This window comes from Athene noctua, chromosome 1, assembly GCF_965140245.1.
Source record: "Athene noctua chromosome 1, bAthNoc1.hap1.1, whole genome shotgun sequence".
Lineage (NCBI taxonomy): Eukaryota > Metazoa > Chordata > Aves > Strigiformes > Strigidae > Athene > Athene noctua.
The window spans coordinates 105,217,370-105,241,892 of record NC_134037.1 but is presented as its reverse complement, the minus strand read 5'-3'; the positions used below and the strand labels follow the sequence as shown (position 1 = coordinate 105,241,892).

The 24,523-nt window shown below is 38.0% G+C and overlaps 1 protein-coding gene across 7 annotated transcripts in view; it reads left to right on the top strand.

The window, feature by feature from the left end:
• Window positions 1-24,523, top strand: part of USH2A (usherin) — a 392,395-nt gene that overhangs the window by 315,017 nt on the left and 52,855 nt on the right. For all 7 annotated transcript variants that reach the window (XM_074897210.1, XM_074897211.1, XM_074897212.1 and 4 more), the window contains 6 exons: window positions 4,226-4,333; window positions 4,862-5,045; window positions 5,732-5,889; window positions 14,574-14,732; window positions 15,361-15,523; window positions 21,353-21,707. In XM_074897210.1, coding sequence (XP_074753311.1) covers window positions 4,226-4,333; window positions 4,862-5,045; window positions 5,732-5,889; window positions 14,574-14,732; window positions 15,361-15,523; window positions 21,353-21,707 — 1,127 coding nt within the window. The remainder of the gene's footprint in view (window positions 1-4,225; window positions 4,334-4,861; window positions 5,046-5,731; window positions 5,890-14,573; window positions 14,733-15,360; window positions 15,524-21,352; window positions 21,708-24,523) is intronic.

Sequence of the window (24,523 nt, the reverse complement as noted above, 5' to 3'; positions counted from 1 at the left end):
CTCCATGCAGCACTGGATCATTAGTAACGTTTATCTAAAGCAAACTCTTGGGAGTGAAAGGGTTGTGCAAGGCTGTGGTCAGCAAGCTGACATCCTCCTGAGTAAAATTCCCATGGCTGGCGAGGAGCGTTATCCTGGGAGCTAATTACTGACCTTGCTGGAGCCATACCCACAAATGGAGACAAAGAGTATCAGGAGGAATTGATCTGGCTAATAGAACAATGCATTCTTAAAAGAATGCTGTTTCACAGCCTTTTGGCAAATGACAAATGCTGCAATATCAAAATAGACTGCTAAGATTAAAAAAAGATATAATTAAAATAAAACTCACAATAATAGAACAGAAAAGAAAAGAGAGGAAGAGTATCCTCTAGTGAACAATCAAGTAGAGGAATTGGAAAAGCAAAATACTGTTTATGTTTCAAGATTATCTTGCTTGTTATTTTTATTATTAATCACATACATAGATTTGCACAGAGCTTTTCAAAGCATGCATAAAACAAGGCATTTAATGCAAAGCTTTAATAATCTAGGTAAAAATCTGCTGTGACTGCTCCACGTATGACTAGAGGTTTCAGGTGTCAGAATCTCACCAATAAATTTAGTGAAACCATGTGCTCTTTTTTTAATGCTCATTTTTCTCTTTAAAGTGTAGTTGTAAATGAGTATTGCTTTATTATGCATGTTTCCTTTAAAAGTGAACATGACTCCCTTTAGGGGAATTCAAGTAATTTGTTGCCACAGTAATCTTTTCTATCCTGAAATGTTAAATACTTGGCTTTCCTCCATGCCTTTGCCTCTCTCTAGTCTGCAACTGTCATTTTCTCCCTTCTTACTTTTATACACAGTGTTCAGATGATTTTTCTTCTCTTCCAGTTCATGATTAGGTTACAGCCAGGGCTGTCCCTCTGAGTCATCTCTTTATTTTCTGTCCTTCACGTCTTGTTCAATTTATAAAAAGCCTGCATGTTTTCCATTCAGTATTTTACCTTTCTACATAGTTGTTGCTTATTTTTCTCAATTTGTTTGCAATATATTTTAATTAAAATATCTTTGTACCAGCTATAAACAGGAATTTGTTTGTAAACAAAATCTTGCCCGGGCTATTTTTCTTGCCACAGAATTGCATTGTTCTTGAAGTAATTACAATTAGGCACACGAGCTACATCAAAAGTATGTTATTAAGGTCATAAAGCCATGCACTTAAAAATTGACCTGTATAGTATGTATGAATTGACCTGTGTAATCCTAATTCAGGCTCTTTTACACAAGCAGTCTGCATTAGACAGTAGCAGTCATTTGTATGTAGGGTTTCTGCCTCATGCAGTCCACAAACTGTGCCTCTTCTGAGGAGGAATAAAATGGGGGGGGGGGGGGGGGGGGAGTGCTCCTGTATGTAGGACTGCTGTCTCAGCCTTTGCTATGTTTGGTAGGTTTATTCCTTCTGGGAATCTCGGTGTAGATGGGCCTAATTCTGCAACTGCCCAGAGCTATATTTCCTTTCTGCTTGGCTAAAGTCAGGGAGGCGCAAGCCCGAAGTCCGTGTGAATGTGGAGCACAGCAATGGAGGCAACAGGGATGGTGCCAACCCAGAGGGATTAAAATGTGGATTGCTGAGCGGTTGGTGGCACTGGCCACCAGAAAGAAGAAAGGACAAGGGTCAGTGTCCCGGGAGGATGGCCAAGCAGCAGCACACCGGGTGGCCTCGCTGCTGCAGCCTGCTCCCATGTCAGCCCTCTGTGGAGCTGCTGTCAGCCTCCTCTGGGGCCTTCCCCGAGCCCTACCCACGGGCCCCGGAGCCCATTTCAGCCCAGCCGGCTGCCCCGGTCCTGCTCGCGGCTGTGCTGGCCTCCAGCAGCACACAGCCCTGCTCGGCCTCAGCCACGGGCCCTGCCTGCCCCGCCGGGCCCGCCCTCGGGCCGCGACCCGGCCCATCTGCGCCCCCAGCCAAGGGCCTGGGCTGGGGCTGCCCCGGCCTGCCAGCTGCCCAGCTGGGGCGGTGGGACAGGCCCTGGCAGGTCTCGTGAGTGCTGTGGGATTGCTGGGTTAGAAAACTACAGAAAATGAAGTGTGGGACGGCAGGGAGTAGAGATAGGATGGACAGAGGCAGTTGGCTCTGTCATCCAGGGCATTCATGTCTTGTTCAGGCTGCAGTACTTAGGAAGGCACATCGCAAGCTTTCACAGCTTGTCACAACCATGTTTTCCTCATCTTTTGGACGCCCTGCCAGAAACCTAGGGTCTGAATTTCCTGAGCTCTCAAAACTGCAGCTGAAGTCACCAGTTGTGCTTGGTTATATAAAGTTTTGCATAACACCAGGTATTCTGACAGCCAGGTCCCAGGCATCCCAAATGGCCTCCGGGCAGGTCCAGGGAGGTTTTTGTTTCGCTCAGTCTCTTTGAGTCAGCATTCCATTTCTGAGAGAGAGAAATCTTTCTTTTTTTGTGTGTGTTTATTTTATTTTATTTTATTTTATTTTATTTTATTTTATTCTCCTGGTACTCTATTAAGCCATTTGCAATGCTCAACTAGTTGGTGCAAAGCAACTGTATGCTCTAGGAGTGGACACTACCAAAAAACAAATTACATAAATCAGGCAGACCAAAGATCCCATGTTGGAGGAAATATTAGATAGGACTGTGCTACAGAGCCTGTATACAAAGGTGCTCAATTTGTATTGTACAATACCCTAACAATAGGATTTCCTAGTTTATGAGTGTTCAGTTTTGCAATCTTAATATTTTCTCAGAGTTTTTGTGTATAATTTGTTGCTTCTTGTTGTACCGTTTGTCCCCTTTGCATTCAGGAACAGGAACTCTTTTTTTTAATGTATTATGATGTAATTAACAGGAGGGTCCTTGAAAACATGCAAGAGAGAGGTTTTCAAGGCCTGTGCCTGGTATTTTAATTTTTAAGAACGACTTTCAGAAATACCCAAAAGAGCAGTTTAGAAAAGACCCTGTAACCTGGACTGGAGCATGTTCTAAGGGGCAGTCTGATCAATTTAAAGCTGAGCTCTGAGGTATTCCAGATAGGCTTGCAGAGGTCGGCATCTTTAATGATTTAACTGTAAGAAGCCTTTAATGAGTGTGCAGAAGTGGCCATTTTAGAAGTTTAGTATCTTAGACAAATTTTGGGTACAATTCTATGAAGAGTCCTAAAGTCAAATTCTTAAGCTGCAGGCAACTTGTCAAATCTGAAGTCATTGACACACAGCACAAAGATGTTTGAAAATTTCTGAGGAAAGGTCACAGTAATATATTCTCTTTTTGTCTCATTCAAGGATGTCCAGCATAGAAGGTTTGAGCTGAAAAAATGTTTTAAAAATTACAAGTACCTAAAATTGATATCTTGTAATGGGGAGGGCTTGGATTTCAGTCCTGTTTCTAACTGCTTTATAGCAGTTATAATAAAATCTTGTAACCAGTAAGAAAAAGTAGGGGGAAAAAAATGAACAAATAGAAGTTGGGAAGGGACTTGTCTTCCCAAGTTGGGAAGTCTTTGGACTTGTTTGTAGTATAGTAGGAGATTTCATGTTCATGTAAGAGAATGTTTTATTATCTTTTCTTATTGTTGCAAATATATTTGTAATGAATTTTCAAAACATTACAGACTCTTCAGCTTTTCGAGTCCAAAACTCTAAGCAATTATACTTTCAGGTGCTTTTCTTTTGGAAACCTTTGAATTTCTATGGCCATTACCAGTGATGGAGATTAAGTCTGTGCCAAGAATGTTTAGGTGATTTACAGTTAATTTTTAACCATTTTGTACAGACAGAAACACAGGTTAAAAAACCTAGTGAAACAACAACAACAAAACACAAAAAACAAAACTCCATAGAGTCTGGGTAAATTTTCAGATGGTAATCTGGGCTGAGATCTGGCCTGTTGTTACTATGCTGCAAGTGCCATCTAAGTTAATTGACTTGTAGCTAATTCAGATATGTCTATATAGAGTGGCATCCATAGATCCATTTCAGCACAGACGCACATTCAGTCTGAATTGTTTTGTCAGGTCTTTTAAACTAATAGAAGATATATATCTAAATTAACAAGAATTCACCATTTCAGTATTACTCAGATGTAAAATAAGAATGGTCCATATTTTTGTTTGCTAAAAAACCAATAAAAGTTAACTTTAAGTCCAGTAACTTTCTATATAGTGATACAATTCTTGGGATGCCTGATGTCAACATCTCAGTCTAACCTCTGTTTGCTCTTTCTAGGTCTGCAGCCATACACTAATTACAGCTTCATGCTTACTGCATGCACAGCTGCAGGGTGTGCTTCTAGCAAACCACTTTCAGGTCAAACTTCACAAGCTGCTCCTCATGGTAAGAGAAAAAGGCAGAACTGCAAAGAGATGGTCATATGCACTTGTATTTTCTGATGGTTTAACAAGGTGCAAAACTCCACTGCCATCCGTCATGCTATCGTGTAAATTTCCAAAAGAAAATCTGTCTCTCAGAGTATTTGTATCTTAACACACTCTTTATACTGACTTGCCTTGCACTGCATTTCTACTTTCTTTTGTGACAGTTTCCCCAAGTTCATCTTTAAGTTAGCAAGGTCTGAATTAGCAGATGCGTATTTTTAAAGCACAAATAAATATGCAGAGAGAACTGGGCGCATAAAGGTGGCAGCCTTTGGCTTTGTCCTCCATTAATCTGTACCTTGTCTAGTTGGTTGCATTTGATATAGGATAAATACAGAAAGTGTGTTAAATTCTGTCATTCTCTCTGGCAATGTGTTATGCTTTCATTACATTGCTGAAAGTAACAGCACAAACTGTGGGAAAGGGAAAAAAAAAACCTTTATGTTTCTGTCATAAAATTAAAATAGTGTCATTGTGATGTTAATAGGGGTATGGCCAAAACCTCATCATATAACAGTCAGCTCAACAGAAGTGGAAATCTACTGGAGTGAACCAAAGAAACCAAATGGACTCATTACTCAGTATCGACTTTTTCGTGATGGAGAACAGATTTTCCTGGGTGGCAGTACAGACCTGAATTTCACAGATGTCAACCTGCAGCCTAACAGTAGGTAAGGCATGTCAAAGAGCTCTGGTAATATGTGAAAGGTCATCAAAATAGATGTATGTGTGTTTGTGCAAAATCTAAGTTACTTTTTTAACAAAAGAAAAATCTCTTACAAGATTAATTAATTACTGAAAAATGGGTAGAGAACTTTTAGGAGGCTTCCAAATGCTGGAAAGCCTTAATCAAAGGACTTCTCTTTTTTTTTCCTTTTCGGAGAATAGGTCATTTTGATTCAAAGAAAGGGAGGCTCTTTTTTTCTTTCCTTGGGTGGTGGTTGGTGGCTCGTTAGGTGGTTTTTTCCCTCATGGAATATACCTAGAAAAATGTAAGTCTTTATATGGTAGACAACACTGCACATGGTTTATAAATTTCGGTGCGTATTGAACATACTTGACCAAAAGTAGCAGCTGATGATATTTTTATAGAGACCATTCCGAAACCGGTTTTGACACTTTTTCAGTCAATACTTCTCTCTCATGTAAGCTAATGTGAATTTTAGTATTAAAATTATAATGAGTTACTTTTCTTACATTAACAAAGCTTGAAGGTGAGAATCTTCACTAATGCAATTTTTGTAATACTCTTTTTATAGTCTAGTCACTTTAAACTGGTGAAAATGGAAATGTTCTATTACTGATATGCCTAAAGCTTCTAACCGTAGTGTCTTCTGATCTTTTTGTGTTTGCGCAGATATGTTTACCAGCTGGAAGCCAGCACTTGGGGTGGCAGCAACACTAGTGATAAATATGTTATACAAACACCAGGAGAAACACCAGAGAAAATTCATGTCCCATATAATGTCACAGTAATTGATGCATATTCTATATTTCTAGCTTGGGATGTGCCAGGTAAAAAATTATTTCTATGTAGTACTTTGTAGCAAAATGAAAGGATGGAAAAATTAATATATTCAGGCAGGCAGCTGAATCATTCTGATATTTTTATTCTTCGTATTTGTTTTTAGTCTTTGTGTGATTTAAATAACCAGTATCTAAAGCTGCTGTTTCCTAGAGACCTATTATTTTAATAATATTGACCTATATACTTGACATGGGTATTGTGAGGATTAGCTGATCAAAAATCCGTATGTTAATTTGTTCTTGTAAACTATTATTGAGTGCAAGCATTAAGAAAAAAAAAATAAAAATAAAAAAAACCCAACAATAATTACACTGAAAAGAAGTTTTCCCTCCTGTTCAGACTAACCTGAGTTATCAACAGGGAAACCTGCCAGCCTTTTGGGTTGATGATGTTTTGCTAGCTATCCTGGCAATTAAAATGTCCAGTTTTGCTGCAGGTATACAATGTTGAGCTTCTTTAACAAAAAGTGTGTAAGAGTGTGACAGAAAGATCCTGGGCTAGCTTTGAGCTGATTGAGTAAATTTTATTCTCCGGAGCACCATAGTGTTGTGTGGACATGTTACCTTGCAGGGGGGTGGGTCAGCAAACACCCAGAAAATTTTTTCCTCTTCTTACTCTTCTCCTGAGTATCATCAGGTTGTCTTGGCCTGCTACAGAGGTAGACTAAGAAGGAATAATTGAATAATAGCATCTTTTTATATGAGAGACTGTGCTGTTTCATTAATATAAATCATAGCTTAAGTGATTGGTATACTTTACTGATGTTATAAAAATGATATGCTGTAGTCATTGTGGGACAATGAGGGCATTGTAAATGAACAATTTTCCATCTAGAATAGTTCCTCTCCAGCAAGATGTTTCCAGTTTCTAGATACTGTTTGTTTCAGTTGAAATAAGGTCATTTTTTTTAGAAACTTCAGATGTTTCATATTGAAATAAAAATACATGTTTTATCAATGAACTCAAGGAATTTTTTTATACCTCCTCTTCCTAATTATTTAAGATGTTCTTTCCTTGCATAGCAGTCACAGTAGAGTCAATTGACATTAAAAATAAAGTCACCTAGAAAAAGTATTTTGCCTTCAAGCTTGGGATCGCAAGTATTGTGGCAGTGCTTAGCAGCGTTCACCCTACCCATTTAAGCAATGATTAATAAATCTATAATACCCTGAGCTGTCAATCTTTTAGTTTTCAGAAGCACAAAATCCATTATAGAAATGCTATAATGTATGAAAAAGATTAAAATCTTAAATTAAACTTTTCCCCCTACTGCCTGAAAGGATTTAGAACCCAGCAGAGGCAGGTGAATTCGAATGGCATATAATCTACAGTTGGTTTTATTGGAAAGTGACTCATGCTGTATTATAGTTTTGATAATAAATATAATTTAAGGTACAAAATATTCAGCAACATTACAAATAGATTTAAAACATAAGAATATACTGAAATAGCATAGACTTGTGAAGAGTGGGGTGTTTCCCAGAAAAGCTCCTCCTTGTTGTTCTAGACCTTTTCTTCTCCAGCTGCTTGAATTCCTGTTACTCACAGTAGGTTACAAGCCTGCAAGGAGAATCAGGCTCTGTGTAGTACATTTGGTTATGTTGTAATTAAGATTGTGTGTGCAAAGCTTTATGTATTCCTGAAACCACATGATCAGAGGGGTGAGGAAGAGGCTGGACCTTATGGCTCTGTAGAGGATGCAGGGTTGTTGTATTCACACAGCTATGCGAATCATTCTCCTCAGTCAGGGGAAGGCACATGTCCTTCTTCCCAGGTATTGGGATGCTACTTGAACAATTGTCTTGCTTTCATGGGTGTTTGGTGACTCAGTGCCTTCCTCTCTGCCTTCCCATTGTGGAGTCAATCATTTAAGTTTTTAAGTATGAATGAGGGATTGTTTTTCATACAGTGCCCCTGTTGGGTAGACAGGAAAGCAAACAGACTCACAGAATCATCTAGGTTGGAAAAGACCTTGAAGATCATCCAGTACAACCATTAACCTAACACTGACAGTTCTCAACCACACCAGATCCCTCAGTGCTATGTCAACCCAACTCTTCAGCCCCTCCAGGGATGGGGACTCCACCCCTGCCCTGGGCAGCCCGTTCCAATGCCCAACAACCTCTTCTGTAAAGAAATAATTCCTAAGAGCCATTCTAAACTTTCCCTGGTGCAACTTGAGGCCATTCCCTCTTGTCCTACCACTTGTTGCTCGGTTAAAGAGACTCATCCCCAGCTCTCTGCAACCTCCTTTCAGGGAGCTGTAGAGGGCGATGAGGTCTCCCCTCAGCCTCCTCTTCTCCAGACTAAACACCCCCAGTTCCCTCAGCCGCTCCTCATACAACCTGTGCTCCAGACCCTGCACCAGCTCCGTTGCCCTTCTCTGGACACACTCGAGTCATTCAATGTCCTTTTTGTAGTGAGGGGCCCAAAACTGAACACAGGAATCGAGGTGCGGCCTCACCAGTGCCGAGTACAGGGGTAAGATCCCTTCCCTGTCCCTGCTGGCCACGCTATTGCTGACACAAGCCAGGATGCCATTGGCCTTCTTGGCCACCTGGGCACACTGCTGGCTCCTGTTCAGCCGGCTGTCAATCAGCACCCCCAGGTTCCTCTCTGACTGGCAGCTCTCCAGCCACTCCTCCCCAAGCCTGTAGCGCTGCTGGGGGTTGTTGTGGCCCAAGGGCAGCCCCCGGCATTTGGATTTATTGAAACTCCCCCAGTTGGCCTCAGCCCATGGCTCCAGCCTGTCCAGGTCTCTCTGCAGAGCCTCCCTACCCTCGAGCAGATCAACACTCCCACCCAACTTGGTGTCATCTGCAAACTGACTGAGGGTGCACTCGATCCCCTCGTCTAGATCATCAATAAAGATGTTAAACAGGAGTGGCCCCAAAACCCAGCCCTGGGGGACACCACTCGTGACCGGCCGCCAGCTGGATTTAACTCCGTTCACCACAACTCTTTGGGCCCGGCCATCCAGACAGTTTTTTACCCAGCAAAGTGTGTGCCCATCCAAGCCTCGAGCAGCCAGTTTCACCAGGAGAATGCTGTGGGAAACGGTGTCAAAGGCCTTACTGAAGTCAAGGTAAACAACACGCACAGCCTTTCCCTCATCCAATAAGCAGGTCTCCCTGTCATAGAAGGAGATCAGGTTTGTCAGGCAGGACCTGCCTTTCATAAACCCAGTCGTGCTGACTGGGCCTGAGCATCTGGTTGTCCCGCATGTGTTGTGCACATGTGTACTCAGGATGAGCTGCTCCATCAGCTTCCCGGGCACCAACATCAAGCTGACAGGCCTGTAATTTCCCAGATCATCCTTCCAACCCTTCTTATAGATGGGCGTCACATTGGCCAATTTCCAATCTGTCAGGACCTCCCCGGTCAGCCAGGACTGCTGGTAAATGATGGAAAGCAGCTTGGCAAGTACCCCAGCCAGCTCCTTCAGCACCCTAGGGTGTATCCCATCCAGTCCCATGGACTTGTGTGTGTCTGTGTGGTGCAGTAGGTTGCTGTTCCTTTTATTATAGCACCTCAGAGCCGCTAGCTGATCTTACAGGAATGGGGAATACTAACAGCAGAGAAATGTTACTAAATGCCACCATTATTATTACTAAAAGAAACCCTGTGTGCAGAACATAGGTGTAGGCAGAAGCTAGAATATTAATTCTTGACATTCATAATCCTGGTTCTTGCTCATTCTGATTTTTTCCCCAAGAAGAAGACTGTGGGGGATGCAGATGGAGGTTTATTTTGGAGGTTCTGATCTTTGGAACGGCATACATCCCATTAACAGACGCATACAGATACCACATACCTCCCCAGCTTCGTAGGATTATCCTAAAGAGTCTACAACTTTTCATCCTTATGTCATTGTGCATGGAGTAACTTTTTTTTTTCTGATCTAGTTTTTTCTTTTTATGAATCCTTGTTTCACAGTAGGCTATATTGAGGTAATATAGGTTTCGCTTATAAACACAGAATGCAGCATTTGTTGTAAGGATTGTCAGGCTTGGCAGTCACTCTTGGACGAGACAGTTGCTTTAATTGGTACAGTCTCCATGAAAAAAGTGCTTTTTGCTAACCAAGTTTTGATGAGAGGGTAGTTGGTCATAGTGACTTCCTGTCTGTGGATATCAGGGATGCTTTGGCATTCATCTTCTTATCTGCTGTAATAAATTTGGATCAAATAATCACCGTCAGGATTAATTATGGGCATCATATTGCACAGACCTTCCTTTTGGGTGGCTTCAATTATAACGTTTCAACATCCGTAATGTATCTAAACCTTGTGACTTTAGAGATACATAGCGTTTCAAAACTCCTGACTTAGCTAAATAACAAGGTGGCCAAGTAGTGGTTAAAGTGATGGATTCAGAAAAAATATTTGACACACCTCACTCACTATGGAAAATAGGACTTTATTTTCTGAAATAGGTATCCCATTATCTTGTGTGGCATTGCCTCAGTGCACAGACCTCAAAGGTACGCTACATTTCACTGATACGCTAGAGAAGGATATGTTACAATTATTATGGAACAACTATTAACACCATGGATAGAAGCAGAAAAGCTGAATGGAAAAAAACCCACCACATAATTCTCCCAAGGCATATCCATAAATGTTATTGATAGGTTGGCAGGTAGCCATCCTGCATTTCAACGCATTGACAACCCCACTGGTTCTCACTGGGGGCCTGATTCTTCTAGATATCTTCAGTTGCTGCTAGTGATACCATGAAATCTGAACATGCTCCAAAGAGAATCCTGTCCTCTGCTCCTTGCTTCATATGTTAATGATCATCTGGATTAAAATGTCTTCTTTCATCATGTTTTAACACTGTACTTCATCTACCTCTGGTGGATGCTTATCAATTGTTTATCAGAGTGAATCAATTGTTTATCAGTTAGAGTGTAAGTTACGTAACATGTCTGGATTCCTACTTTATTCTTCTTGGGACCAAATCTGGTATTTGAATTACATTTATTTGTCTCTTAGTTTGGTCTCAGCTTCCCCAGCTAACCTGGTTTCTCCTTAACTGGTGGCCTAACAAATTGTTCTGACTTCTGCTAAGCCAGTGTTACATTTCCTCATTTTTGTTTTCTCATGTAAATTATTGTTTGCTCCACATCACTATAGTACAGGCTTTTCAAATTCAGTGTCTAAAGTTCTGCATCTTGAAAGCAGTTAGCATCTCCAGCTGTTGCTGTCTCCAGTCTTGTTGAGAATACTTGATACAACCAGAATGAGATATCTGGGTATTTGAAGCTTAATGTAAATGCTTAATCTCAGGAAGCCAAATAAATTGTTTTATTTTGTGAAGTTAAGTATTCAAATACTGTTTTAAAATAAAATATATGACATTCTTATTTTAGTATTTGTTTACTATAAGTGAAACTGTTAATCTATTTTGCTATAATTGGGATTTGGTTTCACATTAAACAAATTTTCAGCAACTGACTTCAAACAGATTTTTGGTGACCAGTCTGTAAACAGACTGTGGCTTTTTTCCCCCCAATTCTAAGCATCCTGTGCTGCAAATTCTATTTTTACCTACCCTAGTTTTGAAGTACACAGAGCTGTCAACCCTAATTTGCAGAGTTTAGCACAGAATCGTCCATTAAATGTTATCCAAATATGCCCACAAAAAACCAAGGTTTAGTTTGATTGACTTGTCCCATTGCAAAATGTGCACCTGCTGTGAAATGAAGTCGCAGAGAAAAAAAGTGGAATAATTTAACTTTTTTATTTGTAAAGATAATCAGGGTTTTTCTGATTACATCTTAACTTCATAAATGTTAAATAACCTATCAGCATCTAGTTGTTGTAAATTATGAAAAAGAGTATTGCTGGGAATATTAACCAACTAAATCCTTGTTCTTTAGTGAACATGAAAATGTGTTATGGCAGGTTGTCATTGTGCTCATGGTAACTTTGACACCAAATAACAAAACTGCCATTTGCACTTAGGGTAAATTGGTTCACTTGTGCTTTTACGCTTCCTTTTATTCTGACATAAATTTATGAACTCTGGAACTAACCAAGTCGTGTGGTTTCCCAGCTGACTTTAACAAATATGCCCATTTCTTTTCCTTCAGTCATCAGAGCACACAAGGTAGTAGTTTCAGACTGGCTGCAGATGCTGAAGGCTATTCTGGAAGAAAGGGGGTTTTTACAAGTTTCTGTGTTGTATGAATATATTTTTTTTATTTTTCAGATTACAAAGTGATCTTTTGATCCTAGCATTTGATGAGTTTCATCAAATTGTAGAAGGATTTGATATTGGAATTTTTCAGAATATGTTTATTTGGTTTTATTTACAATTTCATGTTCACTTCTTGAGACTATTTTTTCTCCAATTTATTATTGGTATCACTCCTAATATATTGCAACATTTAGCAGAATTTTAAGATTTTTGGGTTTTGGTTGTTTGGGGTTGTTTCACATTTCTGCTATGGACTGAATGTTGGACATGGATAAGTCAGTTATTTTGAAATAAGTGTCCTTTGCTGCATATTGATGGCTGGATTCAGCTGTCCTTGTTTGTATTTAATCTTCCCTGGGAAATCAAGCATTCTGAATAGTTCCAATTTCAAAGGGTTTTGGTGAATTTTGCCTAGAATAAATGCACTGATCAGATGCACAAAAGTGAATTATGTGTCACTTTCATAAGATAGTGGGTTTTTCTGGCTGAAATATCTGGTTTGTTATCAGGACTGTGGGAGGGGACCTTAACTAGGAGATTAAAAAAAGGTTTCTATTTTATGTATGGTCTACCATTTCATGCTCTTACTTTTGGATCTTCAGTTGTGTCCTTTACAGGTAGTCCAATTATTAAAAAAAAAAAAAAAACAAAAAAAAAAACCAAACCTCTAACAAACTCGAAAAGGAAGTTTAGCTGTTTAGCTGTAATAATATATCTCATCTTCCATATATCACAGAAAAAAGGATAATTTTCTTTGTTGCAGAAGCCAGCTACTTCAAGATAACCTCTCAGAAGTTTATTCTGTAACATCCTGCACAACTTTAAAAGTTGTATTTCTATTATTCCATTCTTAATGATTAGATCTTGGTGTTTTCCTTGAAACTTTTACACTGAAAAAGGGAAATTTTACAGTGGGATTTTTGCACTTTCTCTCTCCTTCCCCTTTCACCTCTTCCAATGACTAATATAATCTTTTTTTCTTCCTGTAGGCTGAGCAGTTGAATAAGATTGAAGTCATGCCACCACTTCAGGGCTGTTTTTTCAGCTTTTTAGTGTTACAGCATTTCCTTTGTCTAGCATGTAGTGAGGCAGCAGCATCTTATTTCTTTGGGATTTTATGTCCTCTTTTTCTTCTGAGAATTGTAAAAACTTGGTATTTCAAAGATTTTTCTGATCTTCCAAAGTACCTCAGTTGTTTATAGTACCACAAATAAACTTGAAATCTCTCTGATTTCTTATAAACTTTTTTTCAGTTAATGTGCATATTCACATACATACTTAGCTAAAAAAAAAAAAAATCTAAAAGATGCACAACAGTGGAAAAAAATCCTCTTTGTAGCTTCAGGGTAATAGTATCGATGTAGATTATCAGAAAAGGACCAAAACCACAATTAGGAGAAAGAATGGAGTTATTTTCCAAAGTTACAAATGGAAACATTGTCAAGATCTGGACAAGTCTCAGAACTGCTCATAGGCATCTGGTTCTTGGTGCAATCACAAAGACATATCTGTGACATCTGAAGTAGGTGGTGTGTTGAAAGAGATGTGCTCTTACTAATCAGATACATCTTGACTCACACTCTTCTTTGGTTAGTCTCTTGGTTTTATGAAATTGCTGCTGTCTGCATAGAACAGTCTATAGTGGACAAAAATTAAAAAGCCTACAGCCCATTTCCTAATTACAAACCCAAACCAAATCAAACCAACCAACCCCACCCACTTGAGAAGTCATGTGGGAGGAAACAAGAGAAGATCCAGGAACCACTGCTGATCATTCTGAGGGGATGGCAGATGGCTTATCTTGTTCTTGTGGAGAAAGTGATTTTTTCAGCTTCTTAACAAAAATGGAGAATTAGGAATTGGCAGCATGGGAAGAGGAATTCATGGAGGAAATGTTTAAATTAAAACAAAATAGTAAAAATTGAGGGTTTTTCTTCACCAAAAACTAAACTGTTTTTATATCAGTTGAAATGATGTGTTTCTTGGTTCAGGCTGGTGTATTGTACTTTATTGGTAAAGCAGGCTAAGAACATACACTCAGTTACTGCTGCTGGGCTAAAAAGTGATACTTTGCTGAATGGTGGCAATTGCTCCTTTTTATCATATGACTCCATATTGAAACAGCAGTGTTTAGTATCTGTTGCCCCTCCAAAATAAAGAAATAAAAGCTGCCTCATTCCCAGTCATAAGGTTACTCTTCCCAGAGGTAGAAATTGCAACACAGGCATTAACTGAATTGAGGTTTGATTTTTAACTGGGAGCTGTAATGTCTGTCTTCCAGTTGTGATCTGCAGATGGATCTGTTTCGGTTTATATTTAAATGGTTATAGTTTCCAAGAGAGGCAGTAGGTAAAACCTCCAGAGGGGGCTTACATTTAAAATTGCATATGATGAATGCCTCTTTGAAGTGGTCCTGCACTGTTGTTACTATTTCAGATAATCGCTAGTTCTCCTCTGTTTCACAACAGGGATATTCATTGCCAGTGTGCCTTTGGAATACAACATCCTACTAAATGCGAGCAGTCCCACTCTACTGGTGAAGCCAGTAGGACATGCACATTTTGCTTTTGTCGATGGCCTAGATCCCTACACCCTGTATGAGATAAGAATACAAGCATGCCAGAATGGTAAGATGATTTTATAAGACTCACCTCTGTGACTGGAAGGGAATGGAGATTTTCCAGATAGATTCAACTCAGCAAAACAGATAAAATCTTATTCCTACATTGGAGTCAAATGTTTACCTAGTAAAAAGAAAGCCTAGCCCTGAATGAAGCATTAAATATTTCTCTATGTTCTATCATGAATATTTTAAATGGAGATTTAAAAAATGTATTTTAGGTAATATGTGCCATTTTATTAAAAGCTCTTCACAAATAGCTTAACAATTTTTGAAAAAGTGCATACAGAACAAAATCTGTTCTGTAACTGTTCACCAACAAGACGTGGTTATCATAAAGACAGAAAGATGATCCCAAATATTACAAAATTCCTTGACTTTAATGGAAATTTTCAAAATACTGTTGAAATAAGACTATTTAAAATGATACTTTGGAACCAATTCTCTCCTCACCTGCACTGGTGAAAACCAGGAGCAATTAATCAGTGGAGCTGCAGTAATTTAAATGAGTATTTAATAACAAAATGAAGCACCATTTCATTAGGAGCTTTTTTACTCTACATTAATTTGCTTTTACAGTATTTTTTTTATTGATGAAGAAGCTGTCATCACTAAGCAAACTTCTGGTTTTCTAGGTGGTTGTGGAGTGGGTGGTCAAATATATTCAAGAACTGCTGAAGCACCTCCTAGAGAACTGAGCCCACCTGTTGTTAAAGCAATGGGATCTGCACTCATAGAAGTGAAATGGGCACCACCTAAGAAACCAAACGGCATCATTACTAACTACTTTATCCACAGGTAAATGCTTTTATCACCTCAGATTCTTAGTCTTATTGAACTGTTCATTTCTTTATTCCTTGATATATGAGGAGGTGAAAAAAAAAGTGTAGAAGTAAATGGTACTAAATGAACATAAAATATATGTTACCTTTCAAATGCTAAGGTAACATGCTGATCTATGGATGAACAAGCTGAGAATAAGAGCTGAGACAAGAATGACCTTCCTGATCTACAAATGGCAAAAAGCAGGTGAAAATATATTTTTAAAAATTCAAAGGGGCAAACAAAAATTGTAAGATAGATACTCTCATTGTGTTTACCCAGACCACTAGGTACATTCTTGAGTCCTCTCTGATAGAAAGTTAAGAATTTGGGAATGAAAACAGGACTAATTCACCATTTCTGAGATTAAAAAAAAAAAAAAAAAAAAAAAAAATCTAGGTTTCTAACATAGATCAGTTTCCCAAGATAAATTATGTTCCTTGCTGTTTGTACTCAGCTGCCATGTCTAGGTGGTTGACTGACACATTCTCACTCCCTATGAGGAGCTTCATAAGCTCTGAGTGAAGATTCTGTTACTGTATAGGGAAGTATCACAGTAGCAGAGAACTGACATGTGCTGTGCTTATTCACCCTTTTTGAAAAACTCATTGAGGGACCTTCTTGATTAGCTTCAGAAAGTCAGAGAATATAAAACTCAAGCTACGTACTGGAGAGGAATTTAAACTCTAAATTTCTTGGTTTTCCCAACTCTAAATATGTGTGGAAAACAAATGCTGGGCTGAACTTAGCCTCCCACAAAGAGTTTGGAACATTTTATTATATTAGAGCTGTGACTGAGAAGACAGGGAATCAAATTACTTTTTGGAATCAACAGTGATAATTAATATGAATTCACTTTTGCCTTAAACACATTAACAGTCTCAAAAAATTCCTGCTCTCTTAAAATATCCTTTTTTTACTTTTTTTTTTTTAATTGTCTGATCAAAAAACCCCAAGTCCCTCCCCTGTATAAAGAGGAATAAAGCGTACATTATAGCTCAAGACATGTCTTCACTCTGTTGGTTTTGTAAATAAAGCTGATGATTACCACTGCTATTCCATGGCAACCATAGAAAGGGAAAACAGGAAATATAATGCAGAAAGCCTGCTTCAGTGAAAAATACTGTAAATTGAATTTGACAGCATTTGATGGCATTTGATTATTCTAGTCACAGCCAAACAATGATATAAAGAGTAATATGAAACAGAATGTGTTACTGCCTAGCAGACTCAAAAGCAATAAACCTTCCTCCAATGTGACACAATCACTTCACAATCATAATTGTAGCCTGTTTGATACCTCTGAGTACAGCAGAAGGGCACTGACTGACATAGATACATTTTGTTTTTTATTTAAAGTGAAATGAAAATGGCGCACTGGGGCTCCAGATACAATCGTTATATTCACCTACATAGGCATGAATCACTTGGCAGTTATTTCAGCTGAAGTTTAAATGTGCTTAGACAACAACAATATCAAATCTTTCTCAGATAGCTGCAAAAAAATCAGAAATGGGATGTAAGCATATAGTTCTTTTTCATTTTGTAGCCACACATAACCTTACACTGTTATAGCAGCAAGACTGCAGTATTTCTATGGGAGGTTATGGCATGTAATTTCTTCTTCATCATGTGCCTCTTCCTTACTGCATCACCACCAAAATAAATTCATTTAACTCAAAATCTGGAATGCTTGGGGAGCTAGTGTGTGTGCAGATCTTTGCATTAAAATGGCAGGACTCATGCTTTCCTCTAGAATCATGAAAGCATGTGAAAATGTGCAGCCATTTTGTTAGAAACCAAAAAAAAAAAAAAATGTTAGTTTATGATGAAAGAAATGGTGATGTTTTATTTTTCATTAATATAACACTTCTAAACACATATCAGAGCTTTTAAACTTTTCTAGCAAGGACCACGACTTAGAAGAGATTGAACGAGAAAACATCTGGTTCATGAGACAATCACCCAATCTACTTCTCTTCCCATTCATCATTACATAACATCCCTGTGACAACCACAGAAATTGCTAGTCTGGAAAAATAATATTATGGAAATAGGTGATGTATTTCTTGCTGGATTTTAATAAGATATAGGTCACATCAACTAATGGAACTGCTTTCTGTTGGCCACCAGCGTGCACTCTATAGGATGCACATGATGACTCTTAAAGAAATATTGCCTGTAAAATTATAAGTATTTTGGTTTGTATCTTGCTTATATCTTGTCTGAATTGCTGTCAAAGTGTCTATGTCATGTTCAGTAAAAATTGTATTATTTAGTATATATATATGTGTGAGATTGTAATGTAGCTCTCATTAGCTGAGCAATCCTGATGGTGAAAATGTAGCAGAAAAATTAACAGGCAGTTTAAGACAGAGGGCAGTTGTTGGCTGTTGACTGTTGTGACGGAGGACACATCTCAGTGGCTGTTGACTGTTGTGACTTGCAGTGTAGAGGCTTCTAGACTGACTCTTCAGGATTAATTCATTGCTTACCCTTATACCCTTAACCATGAGCTGCACAAAGACCGCTTCCAAAGCACATACATTAGTAGATGGTTAAATATAAGAATCCTTATGGATGAATATGTCACTAAGAATAAGAACTCCTGAAGAGTTTTATTTATACCTGTAATTGATATAATGCCTAATTATTATAATACCTAATCAAAATGAGCAAGATATATGCAATAATCTCAAATTCCTTTTGTTCACTTTTTGACATCAAAACTTCTTAAAAGAAAAAAAAAGAAAAATATACAAACTGCATTAGAATAGATTTGTTGAATCCAAATGGTAAGTGAGCCTTCTTTGTTTAATTGGATGTGAAACTGTAGAGGGGGATCATTGCTGATGTTGCATTATTCCCCCACATTTTACAGTGTGATTCCCCAATTGTTTGAATTTTACCCCAGGACTTCTCAGTGTTTCTAGAAATAACTCCCTACCACTCTGGTAAGGAAAACAGCACACACTGCTAAAACATGTACTTTTGTTGCATGGTGAAAGATAAACATGTGAAGAATAATTCTGGGTAGACCTGCAAGACCCCAGAGATTCACTCAGTCTCCTTCCATGTAAGAAAGCTGAGGGCTGAGTGTTTCAGTTAGTGTTGCTGCAGTCCTCTGCCTACAGCTTTATAGTTATCTGTCACAAAGGAGATTATATTCTCCTATTAATGTCATCTGGCTCAGATTGGTAGTGGGGCAGGGAGAATTTGCCCTTATAAAAGTAACTGTATCTGAGCATCTTTAAAATGAATGTAAGCAGCAAATCAGACTATGCAGATTAAGAGACAGCTTCCAGTTCTTGGAAATGTTATTCTCCTTTGCAGCTCATTGTACATAAGAAACACTTCCAGTTAAATGAGCAGCTGAATCTTAAATCTTAAGACGATTGAAATGATTACAGACTGTTCAACCACTTCTGTTCAAAGTTTATTCATACATGAAGATATTCTGGTTTTTAGCACTACAGATGGAACCATTTACCTAACCATAAGTTTCATTCATTAAATATTCAGCAGTAATAAGATCTAAATACTTAACCAGACTACATTGTACAGCTTTGCTTGTGGATGAGCTTGCAGTTGGTGGCATATTTGATCTTTCAGTGGGAAAAAACAGTTTATCACTGAGTTTTGGAAATTTATAGCACATAAATTTGTGTATTCATTTAAGTGCCGTACTGCTTGGTCAGAAAACGCATATTAAATGTGGCTATTGCACTAAAATATACTCTTTTCACTTACCTACAGAGAATTTTTTAGGCATGATTTTGAGTACACAGGAAAAAGACTATATTTTTAGGTGCAGGAGAAAGACATAGTAGTGATTCACCTTTCAGAATTATGTGACTTGCATTAAGTCAGTGAACAGCATCTAGGGAGAGTTCTGCAGAAGGTTTAACTTGCCATTACAATAGAGCATGGGGAAGTGCATTGAAATTAGCTGATGGAATATTGAGGTCAATGGGAAATTTTGTACCCCGACTCTTCCAGATATTATGTTGCAAGAGAGAATTGCTGCCTGCTCCACCTGCCATTCTTCACTCAGTTCTGCCAACCAATTCTCAGGCTCAACACATTTTATAATTTATGTATTTCACTACACTAGAAATATTGTAGCTCAAAATTTGTCTTTTTTTAAAAAAATCCTGCTCTAACCCTTTTAAACTAAACTGTGTCTGTGTAGTCTCTTATCTCAGAGTTTAGCAAAAATTCTTTAGCTTCCTATAAGAAAATGTATTCATGCATGCCTTATATATGCATATATGCAAAGGATGAATGAACATTGTGTATACACATGCATTCGTTATATTCTTCATATTTGCATGTAAATACCTTGTTATAGATTATAAATTGTAAAAATTGTTTCATTTTGTATTTTAAAGTAATTCCTGCGTTGATCTAACAAAATACAATTCAACAGAATTCCATGAAATACTGATTTTCTCTTGCCAAAGAGATGTTCTTCAGCTTCTGTGTGTGTGTGGTGATGATGACACCCAGTTGTCAGACAAACCAATTTTACTTCTGCAAATTTGCCCTACGTGCAATAAAAGTGGCAGATAATGTAATTTGTTTTTTGTTGTTGGCATGGAGGGTGAAAGTGCTTTTATGTTCTGCAAAGGCCAAGGTTCCTGTGAAGAGTAGGGGAAATACTTAAATTCATGAGCAGTACAGCACAACCGTCATCGAGATTTATCACAGTGTTTAAATGTAACCAACTTAATTTCACACAAACATTTTTATGCCAAGTGAAAGAATTGATTTGATAACTCTGTTTTGAAGATGAGTGCTTGCCTTATTACAACTATTGTAAATTATATACTAGAAGGGGCCACATTAGAAAGGGGCTGAGGATCATCTGTAATCTCCTCTTATACTCGGACTATCACTAGGTCCAACATAAGTGGATCTGTAGTAGAAATGCTATATATACATACATATATATGTGTGTATGTGTACACAGATATATATACCTATGTACAGAAGTAAAAACCCATTCTGTCAAGAGCCTATACAGTGAATTGTCTTTGTATATCTTGTTTGCATTTTGAAACAAAAACAGCATTGAAAAAATATTTATTACAGAAAGCACTACTTGTGATATTTTTAATGAGTTTTTGTGCTGGAGCTGCAAATTCTGCTAAATTCATGCACAAGGGATTACTTATTCCATATTTATTGTGAGCAAATCAGAATTTAAAAGTGCACAGCTTTGGTTCTGAGAGCATCATAGAATATTTATCCCTTGTTCACTAGGTAACATTTTTGTCAAATAAATTTGTCATAAGTTTTCCATAAATGAGGGATCCTGAGGTGAGTACTTCCATAAATAGTTTGGTTTTCAGAAATGCTGAAAACTTGCACCCATATTGCACTTCACATCATTAATTAGCAACTACCTATGGATTTAAAATTTCAGTCTAGATACTGAGTCTCATATCTGGTGCATTCTGTCTTAAAAGGGCAATATGCCATTGTATTGCTAATCTGCTACTATGGACTGTGACAGCACACTTGTTTGTCATGCTTTATAGTATTCTTCCAGATAAAGGAGAATAATTAAATGATTGCCTCAAAAATGACATCTTCACCAGCACCTAACACAAGTTCAGGGAAATGCTTTTAAGATGCAAAGATAGGTAGGAGGTTCCTTGTGTGTGTGTGTAATGTATAGCAATCAGTTCTGTACTTTTCTGAGGTACAGGTTGAACTTAGAACTTCAGGATCTACTACCTGAAGTAGAACTGTTAAAAGTTGTTTTCAATTTTAAACACGTTGCCTTTGATTTAATTTCAGACGTCCTGTGGGCACTCAAGAAGAGCTGCTTTTGTTCATCTGGGCTGAAGGAGCTTTGGAATTTAGTGATGCATCCGATACTTTACAGCCTTTTACTCTCTACGAATATCGTGTCAGAGCTCAAAATGCTGTGGGGTCAGTGGACAGCCTGTGGGCTTCAACCCAAACTCTGGAGGCTTCCCCAGGGAGCATGGAAGCCCCTTGGGCACAAGCAACAGGTGCATACTCAGTGCGGTTGAACTGGACCCAGCCTGTCTCTCCCAATGGTGTTATATCTCTGTATCGAGTAGTCTATCAAGAAAAACGCAGCGATCCAACATTTAGCATCCCAGCTGTTACTGCCCTAACTGTAATGGTAAGAACTGGACCACAAAAGCAATTTTAAGTTGTTCTTACTCTGCTTTGATCTCTATGGTATTTTAAAATTTCATTTAACACTGATTGGAAAAGTGGGGTTGCAAGTAGTTTTGTTGGTTTAAATTTTGTCTTTGGCCCAAATGCAGACTGAAATATTTCACATTAGTATCTAATTCCTGATAGAGGCAAGTAGATTACTTCAAAGCATGGATGGGTCATGTCTGAAGGAATTAAGCACATGCATCTAACTTTGTCAGCCTCCCTCTGAGAATACGGTCCCGAGATTTTTGTCTGACTCTCATAATAGTTTCACAGAATCTACACAAAGAACAGCAAAGTCAGTCCTCGTATATAATTCTAGTTTTGTAATTCAGTTGGAATCACAAAGTGAATTAATTCATTGGTAATTACACAGTTCATATATACAATGCATTTGCATGTTCGCCTTATAATTCATCAGTACTTATATTAGAATGTTACTTTGCACTGCTAACATGTCTTTCCTTTCAAGGGACTTTCCAAACATGAATGTCTGTAAATATTACATTTCTATTCAGTATGTGGAGGGATAGACTCAAGAAAGGGCAGGTTGTTTTGTGAACTGACTAACTTATGTAAATCAGTGACAGAAGTGGTTATGGTTTGTGCAGTTACCACTGCCCCTCACACCTATAGATTACATTCTAGTCTTTCTATAGAAAGGTATCTTATAGATAGTAGAAGTGAACTGCTGTATATTAGGATAGCTGCTGTACTTGGCTGTCTGCTAAAAATAAATTTTAAAAAATGTTTAAGTAGGTTTTAATAAAGTTGGGTTTCTGCAGCATTGCCACCTCAATTTCATAAACCTAGAATTTTTCCTAAATTATATCCATAGGCCATATTTGTATTGAGCAACACTAGCTCAATAATCTTACATATTCTTGTCATATAATCATATTTGGAATCATATAATTCCAAAGGAGTTTTGTGTCTAGCTTTCTGTAACCCTAAATGGATAAAGTTTGTAATACATCTTTTTCTGAAAAAGAAAACAGGTCCTGAACTGAATGATAGGGGTATATACTTTCAGCTTCTGAAATAGTTACATTCACATTGTACAGTATGTTAGGTTCTAAACAATGGATTGGGATTTAAAGTTTTTGAACTTCTGAATCCTACTTCAGTAGGATTTTGGCAGTTAGCTCCCTTAACTTGTTTTAAAAAATATAATCATGATCATAATTGTGATGGGACACCTAAGATTTCAAAACCAGTGAAATGACAGGGCTTCTCCTAATACTTTGCTTCAGCAGCGTGCAATGTGTTGCAGAGCATCGGAATTGACCTGGCTAGTCATGCATTGCAATGTCTTCTAAGCATGCCAACAACAACAGAAAATGTCCAAGATGGTTGTATTGTGGGTAATAAAACCTACCAAAATGGCCTTTTAAATAATGTTGCCACAGTGTGTTTCTTTAACAGCATCAGCTAAAAACCTTTTAAATTATAACAAGCTATTATTTACTGAATTAGTATTTTCCTGGCTCGAAAATCCTTTATTTTCCCCAAACAGTATCCTGAATCAAAATGACATTCTGGCAGCATATGTATAGCTGTTCTTCTAGTGTTGCAGCAAAGCTGACTTGCATGGTTTTTCTACTGTTCTTTGCCGTGAACATTTATCGATTATTATTTTTGCTACCCTTTTTTATTTTTAAATATTATACTACCCTTTGGGGAGAAATCTTTCTGCACAGCTCTTGCATCAGTGGCACTCACTTTAAACTGTTGCAACTGCATTAACTCAGTAGAGTTGCTGATTTATACCAAGGAGCTGAGATCTGAATCCTACCTCTTCTGAATGTAGCAGAACAGCTAAAGCTTTGAATCAAAGTTATTGACATAAAGTGCACAAAGTCCTGTTATCAAAGATATCTTCAGGACGTCAGGTCAATTATCCAGCAGGTGAAAACCTGGACACCAACTTTCAAAGTTATAACCCCTTAAAAATAGAATTTTATCATGAAATTGCTGATAAACCCTTAACTGTAGCTTTGTGAATGAGACACTTTAATTAAAATGTAATTTTATTGAAGGAACTAGCATTCCAATGATTAAGCTTCTGCCCCTTTAAAATATAGCTTTCAGGGGTACTAGGCTAAATCATTTAATCTCCTAAAGCATCTCTATTGGAGCTCCCTCGTGGGATACACCATTAGTCATTCTCTCACACAAGCTTCCATGTTGCAAGCAAGACTTAAAGTATTAAGCGAGCAATGAGTTCGGTCCTTTATTTAATCTGTTAGACTCCATCCTTATCCCATTAGATTATTCCGGAAAAAAAAAAAAAAAAACAAACAAAAAACAACAGTGGTAGAATCACAGTAGCCAATCCCACCCTTGCTCTTCTCAGTTGCCTCCTGGTTGCCCACCACAGGACATAAAGCTTGACCAAATCCTAAAAGGAGAGATACAATCCTTGTGACACTGCAGGATACAAATTAAGCACTCACTAATATCCCTGCAGACTGTTCTAATTTGACAGCTTTGTTTCCATCCATTTCTAGAGCCAAATGAGAAGCATCTTCAGGGTTTTCAAATTGTTTGACAGACTTATCCACTCTACCTTCCCAAAACGCAACTATTCACTCCCCCTTTAAGGTGCATTAATCTTTATTTGAATTGATGTGTCAAAGGTATGGATGTCCGGTACCTTAAGGTTATCGCTGACCCCTTGTAATTTTACACTTCCTATGGAGTTAAAAATGGAAACTCAGTTCTGAGAGCAAAAGTTGCTGCCACTCAAATGAAAGGAAGATCTCCCTGCACTGT